The sequence below is a fragment of the Zootoca vivipara genome, chromosome 3 (genome assembly GCF_965207765.1).
Source record: "Zootoca vivipara chromosome 3, rZooViv2.hap1.1, whole genome shotgun sequence".
Lineage (NCBI taxonomy): Eukaryota > Metazoa > Chordata > Lepidosauria > Squamata > Lacertidae > Zootoca > Zootoca vivipara.
In genome coordinates, this window is record NC_142586.1 from 15,035,465 (window position 1) to 15,042,681 (window position 7,217).

A 7,217-nucleotide genomic window follows, 5' to 3' on the forward strand; every position below is an offset into this window, starting at 1 on the left:
AAGATGGAGCAAGCTTGTTTTCTCCAGTTCTGGAGGGTAGGACTCTAACCAATGGATTCAAGTTACAAGAAAGGAGATCCCAATGAAACATGGGGAAGAACTTTCTGACAGTAAGAGCTGTTTGACAGTGGAAGAGACTCCCGCGATAGTTGGTGGACTCTCCTTCCTTGGAGGTTTTTAAGCAGAGGTTGGAAGGGCAGCTGTCACTGACACTTTAGTTGAGTTTCTTGCAACGCAGGGGGTTGGACTAGAGGACCCTTGGGGTCCCTTCCAACTTTACAATTCTATGATGGTGAAGGGATGGCTCAGTCGGTAGAGGATGAGACACTTTATCTCAGGGTCGTGGGTTCGAGCCCCAAGTCGGGTGAAAGATTCCTACATTGCAGGGGACTGAACTAGATTATTCTCGTGGTCCCTTCCAACCCTATGGTTCTATGATTCTATGACACAAAGCTGTTACTGCTGAACTGCTCAATGAGATGCTGAAGGGTGGGCCATGTGACTGTGCACTGGTGGTTAAGAAATTTAAATGGAAAGTAAAGATAAGCGATTATGGCCCAAACAATCCATGGGCCTCTGTTTAAGAATGATCATAAAAGCAACATATTATCTAGCAATGAAGCATAATAAAGCCAGCTGCACCACAGTGAACTCTGAACAAAAGCTTTATTTCTTGCACACAAGTCAGACAAGTCAGACAGTTTTGACTATTCAGCAGTTAACCAAAATGAAGCTTCAGCTTTGAATAAGCAGCTTAACCTAGCAACTGTTTGTAATTTTGCTCATATTCTTGAGAAAGGGAGGAGCAGCAGAAGCAGAGCTCAACGCTGTACCTGTCTAGCTAGTTCACCCAGTTCCCCTTACAGTATTTCCAATTCTCAGCGTGATATCTTACAATGGTCCATTAACTACTGGTGCTACTTTGTAATCCACCCTCTTGGGACAATGTTTCATTGAAGCTGGAAAAGAGATCAGATGGGTTCAACAGTCACTCAAACAAGAACACGTCTCAGAAGCACTACCATGGAATATGGTGCTTGTGTAAAAGATAAAAGGTAAAGGTAAAGGGACCACTGACCATTAGGTCCAGTCGTGACCGACTCTAGGGTTGCGCGCTCATCTCGCATAATTGGCCGAGGGAGCCGGCGTATAGCTTCCAGGTCATGTGGCCAGCATGACAAAGCCACTTCTGGCAAACCAGAGCAGCACACGGAAACGCCGTTTACCTTCCCGCTGTAGCGGTTCCTATTTATCTACTTGCATTTTGACGTGCTTTCGAACTGCTAGGTTGGCAGGAGCTGGGACCAAGCAACAGGAGCTCACTCCGTCACAGGGATTCGAACCGCCGACCTTCTGATCAGCAAGCCCTAGGCTCAGTGGTTTAACCACAGCGCCACATGGGTCCCTTGTGTAAAAGATAGTAGCCTGCTATTGCAGAAGAATCCTACCAGCCTTAGAAAATGTAAATGTGTTTACAAGATTGGCATATATTTCAATATCTCCACCGACCATGGAAATAAATGCTAAGTATCCTTAGGTAGGAAAACCCAGCTCTGCACTCTGGTTTGTGCAGAGATGCAGTATTCACCATCAAAACTTCCTGAAGCCTCTCTTAACACTTATAGTAACCAAATTGCTCCCATTCCAGCTTTCAGTTTATACCAGGCAGGAGCATGAAATCACGAGTCCTGAAAGTCTGGTAACTTCAGAGAAATATTACCAAAATGACAACTCCACTCCAAATTACCAATACTTCACCTTCAACACAGTTGCTACCAATAACAACTTTTTTAATAAAAAAAAGACATCCAAACTGACAACATCCCCTTTTCAATTACATTCAGAAAAAACAACACATCAACCAAGGTTTTATTTTTAGTTACTCAATCTTAAATCAATAGTAATAGAAAATATTTCTGAAAGTTGTTGAGTCTTCAAGTAAAGTTAACATACAAGAAAGGCAAGCACTTCCAGGCTGCAGAAAATAAATCAATGTTGTGGCACCAGAGAACCTCTAAACTGTGGGCCATCCTCTCTTTGAAAAAAGCAGCAAATGCCCAAGGCTGCTTTGAGTTCAGAGCACATGCTTTTAGATGTACTGTATCATGTTCTGCCCCAAAGCAGTGTTGTGTTCAGAGAGTAGGAATGCAACTTAAGTAAATGGATAACAACCATTTAAATGTTGTTAGCTGCTCTAGGGAAGAATGGGATACAAAAACAAAACAATATCATCTAAAAGCTGATAGAGCATTTCTTGTGCAGTTGTGAGCTAACTGACCAGCCTGTTCTGCTTCAACAACAAGGGCCACATTCAAGGTTCTTGTGTTAATTTACAGGGCCCTTAGCAACATGCATCAAGGATATCTTAAGGGCTGCATGATCTCCTATATCATGGCCCAATCACTGAGATCTTTGGGGCTCATAACTTCTGGAAACTGCACATTCAGTCTAATGGGTCAAAGTCTGTGTCTCTCCCTCCCAGGTGAGATTAGAGAGCTGCTTGCTGAACTTCAGGCACATCACCATTATTTTGTTGTTGTTCCAGCAGGCATTTTAAGGTAGTGTTTGTTTTATTGTCCCATTTTCTGTGGATTGTTTTTTTATGTACACCACATAGAAATGCAAATTAATCGTGTGGTATATAACTATCTTAAATAAGCCAACAATGGCCAGTGTTTTGTTCAGTAGTGCTACAAGAACAGAGTTCTGTGATGCTCTAAAAACTGCAAGCGGCAGCTACGGAAAATCCTTGTTTGTGTATTTTCAAGAATTTAAAACACATTTTCAAGAAGGTTACATAAAGATAAATGCTGTGAGCTTTATTTACTTTGTTTCAAAGCAAAAGATGCATGTACCACATTTACAGATTATTTAAAAGGTACTCTGTCATGATCCCTATATACTGTGTGCAACCACTTCTGTGTGTGTTAAGCATGTATGTGTACCACAACCACAAGATCCCACACTTCTTGAATAAGGGTATTGAGTTCCAACAGATTAAATACATAGAACTGTTAAGGACAGAATGTTTTCTAGTGCCAAGGAGAAGTATTACCTGTCCGGTATCTTTTCAATCTTAGACACTCAATCTGAAATCTCATTATACTGCTTACTTCTTTCAAATTAAATTTCACCACACTAGTTTCATTCATTGAAATTATACCTTTTAAATTACCTTCTCTAAACCCTGTCAGACTGGCAAAACAACATTGTTCTACTCACAAAGAATCATAGAATTGTAGAGTTGGAAGGGAGCCCAAGGGTTATCCAGTCCAACCCCCTGCAATGTGTGTAGGGCATATGTATGCAGAATGATGAACAGGGTCAATTGCTTTTAGCTCCACCTCAGCTTCATGTATTATTTCAGTAACCACACATGTGAGAAAAACCCTCAATGCATTTTCTCCTGTTCACAAGTAGGTGCTCAACATATTCCCTACACTGGTCACTTGCAAACTCACCCCAGAACAACTACAACTATGTAGGGAGATGCTGAGTTGTGGCACCTTCCCACACTAAGATGATTTTCATAACAACTTTGAAACAAATAGATAATATATAGAGCTACAGAGGTGTGATAAAACCCACCTTCCTACATGTCTGGCTGACATCTGCCCCTCCAAAGAACTGACGTGAACCTTTAGTGAGTTTGCAAGAAGCCACCAGGGACAAAACGATAAATCATCACCAGTTTATACAAAAGCACAAGCTCAACACAAAGCATCATAAAATTACTATAGCAGAGTTTTACAGCTGGCGTGCTCTATTTAAAGGGTGTGTGTGTGTGAACATATATGCACATTTAAGCATGTAGTGTGTGCATCTCCTCAGTAGATAGAACACTCGTTTTTACCCCATTTGGACACCAGAAATATGTTTGTCAGTGCCTTGTATGAACAGAATTCTAAATGTGGTGTACTGGTTAAGAGTCCTGGACAAGGCCCTGGGAGATCAGGATTCAAATCCTCACTCAACCATGAAACTCAATGGGCAACCTTGGGCCAGTCACTGCCTCTCAGCCTAACCTACCTAACAGGGTTGTTGTGGGGATAGAATGGAGAAAAGTTATGTACGCCACCTTGAACAACTTTGAGTAGAGGCGGGCCATAAATGTGATGAATCAATAAGTAGATAAATAAAAATACATTATACTTTCCCAGATCTAATAAGTTAGGGCAACCAGATTTAAAAGGGAGGGAGGGAGAGAGAACAGATTCTCCTGTGCCCTTTTTTTTTGTTAGTTCCAGGGAAGAGATTCTGGCAGCAGTGAAGGAGGGGGAGCCGGAGCACCTGCCCAAAATGCCCTTTACTCTTGGGAGTCACAGGAGCCTCCTTTGCACCTGGCTCCCCAACAGGCGTGACAGCACACGCCACTGTTCTGCTACCCCAGCACTGAGGCTGCCAGCAAGGCAGCAAAGTTTACAGGGTTTGAACAATAGAGTTCAAAGAGACACCAAGGTTCATCTAGCCCAACCCCCTGCAAGCCAGGAAGCTTTTGCCCAACATGCGGCTTGATCCCCCAGCCCTGAGACCGAGCTATCCCAGGGTGTCAAAATGGTTTACACCAGCATCTCATCCAGCAGGGAGGCAGTTTGTCCTTTTATTATGCAGGAAAAGGGCATTTCAAGCAAGTGCCCTTGTCTTGTTTTGTTTTCCTTATGGGTGCACTCTGCCAGAACCTCTTCCGTAGAAGGAACGAATAAAAGGCATGGCTCGGTTGGTCGCTATACCTAGGAGACTCCCAGTCCCAAAGTCGTGGGCTCGAGTCGCAGGTTGGGCAAATGATCCCCGCCTTGCAGGGGGTCGGACTAGATGACCCCGGGGGTCCCTCCCAACTCTCCAACTCTGATAAAGAGGAAAACTGTTCTCTCTTCTCAATTTCTAATCTCATTATACCAATTACTCTTTCTTTCGGTTTTTTTGTTTTCTCCCCCCCCCCCCAGCCCATCATCCTGCCCCCAGCCCATCATTGCGCCACGACACACACCCGGGAGCTGGCAGGTAAGGGAACAAGTTCTGCGCGTGCGCCGTTACAGTCGCTGTCGGGCGGGGGAGGGAAGACCCACGAGGGGAGAAAGTGCGGGGGGGGAGCGAAAGCGGGGGGGGGCGGGGTGCGTGAGGGGAGGGGGCGGAGGGCACAAGCTCCTCTCGCTCGGCTTTGGCTGCCTCACCTGCGGTTTATGGGCCGGACTCGGACAGCCACCTTCACCGACGCCATGGCGCCGAGAGCCCCCTGCCCACCGCCGGCCTGCCTACTCCTCGTCGCTCTCCCGGACGCGGCCCTCTCCGCCCGGTGCCTCCCGCGCGCTGCCCAAGGCCGCCCTCCGCCTCGCCCCGCCCTTCAGCCGCCCCGCGCGCCGCTTTCGACTCCCGCAGCACCGCCCTGCAGCGCCGGGCGCCGAGGATGTAAGGGTGCCGCCGGGGGACAAACGCCGCCAGCGGCGGCGGCGAACGCGTTGCGCGATCTCTGGCCGGCTGGAGGGTCTCCTGCCTTGCCCAGACCCTGAGGAGTACCGACACAGCGACTCTCGCAGGCGCGCGAGAGAAGGGGGTAGGGGGTGGGTCAGGCCCGGGTTAAAGCGGCGGGAGGGGGGAATGATAGAATCGTAGGGTTGGAAGGGGGACCCCACCCCCCCAGGATGGTCGAAGCCAGCCCAGCCCCCCTGCAAGGTAGGAATATGTACACACACACGCGGCGATCGAACCTGCAACCTTGGCATTATCAGCATTCAGCAAGCGCCACAGGTCTACGCAACCGAGGCAAAATGTCAACAGCAGGAGTTGGAAGGTACCCCCCAGGGGTCATCAAACCCAGCCCCCCTGCAAGGTGGGAATATGCACGCACACACAGGGATCCAACCTGCAAACTTGGCAATATCAGCAAGTGCCACAGATCTGGATGACCGGGGTAAAATGCCAACAGCAGGAGTTGGAAGGGACCCTGGGGACCATCTAGCCCAGGCATCTCCAAACTGTGGCCCTCCAGATGTTTTGGCCTACAACTCCCATGATCCCTAGCTAACAGGACCAGTGGTCAGGGATGATGGGAACTGTAGTCCAAAACATCTGGAGGGCCGAAGTTTGGGGATGCCTGACCAACCCCCTGTGAGGCAAATAAGTTGTTTTGCCCAACGTGGGGCTCGGACCCGTGACCCAAATCAGGCCAGTGGTGCACCTGTCCAGGGACGGAAGGAAACACCAGGATGTGAGTAGTGCAGAAGCTGTCAAAGGTCAGGTTAAATCTTTAGGTTAAAAATATATAGAAAAGCATAAGCAAGGTGATGGCTTCTAAAGTGTTCGACACTTAGGCAGGAAGAACCAGCTGCACAAATGTAAGAAGGGGGGGGTGCCTGGCTTGCCAGTAGTACATGTGAAAAGGATCTAGGGGTCTTAGTATATCACAAGCTTAACATGAGTCAACAGTGTGATACAGCAGCAAAAAAGCTAATGATGTTCTAGGCGGCATCAACAGAAGTATAGTGTCCAGTTCAAGGGAAGTAATAGTACCACTCTAGGCTTCTTAGTCAGACCACACCTGGAATACTGTGTCCAATTCTGGGCACCACAATTTAAGAAGGATGTTGACAAGCTGGAATGTGTGCAGAGGAAGACAACCAAGACGATCAAGGGTCTGGAAACCAAGCCTTATGAGGAATGGTTGAAGGAGCTGGGTATGTTTAGCCTGAAAAAGAGGAGACTGAGAGGAGATATGATAGCCATCTTCAAATATCTCGAGGGCTTTCACATGGAAGATGGAGCAAGCTTGTTTTCTGCTGCTCGGGAGGGTAGGACTTGAACTAATGCACTCAAGTTACAAGAAAGGAGATTCTGACTAAACCTCTGGAAGATCTTTCTGATAGTCGGAATTAATGGCAGAAGAAGCTCTCTGGATACCTGGGCATCTAACACTGGCTTTTCGAATCTTATTACACACATCTAATGGGAGGGGGCAGATGAACAATTCAGAACAAGTTCAGGGTTTAAATTGGGCGAGAAGCAGAGCTCAGAGTTGGATGAAGGTGAGGCACTCCCTTCAATGCTAGTTTTAAGTGCATGGCTTTAAAAGAGGATTAGACACATTCATGGAAGATAAGGCTATCAGTAATTGCTAGCCATCATTGCTAAATTCTGTCTCTGCTGTCAAATGCTGGGATTTGGAAGTGCAGAGAGTGCTACTGGCCAGCCCCCAATATCTTCCCACACAGATCCTGGTCTAG

General features: G+C 47.0%; 1 protein-coding gene across 4 annotated transcripts in view; it reads right to left on the minus strand.

The window, feature by feature from the left end:
- Positions 1-5,336, minus strand: part of KIF16B (kinesin family member 16B) — an 85,601-nt gene extending 80,265 nt beyond the window's left edge. For all 4 annotated transcript variants that reach the window (XM_035110049.3, XM_035110047.3, XM_035110043.3 and 1 more), the window contains exon 1: positions 5,172-5,336. In XM_035110049.3, coding sequence (XP_034965940.2) covers positions 5,172-5,218 — 47 coding nt within the window. In that variant the 5' untranslated portion in view covers positions 5,219-5,336. The remainder of the gene's footprint in view (positions 1-5,171) is intronic.
- Between the last annotated feature and the right edge of the window lie 1,881 nt (positions 5,337-7,217).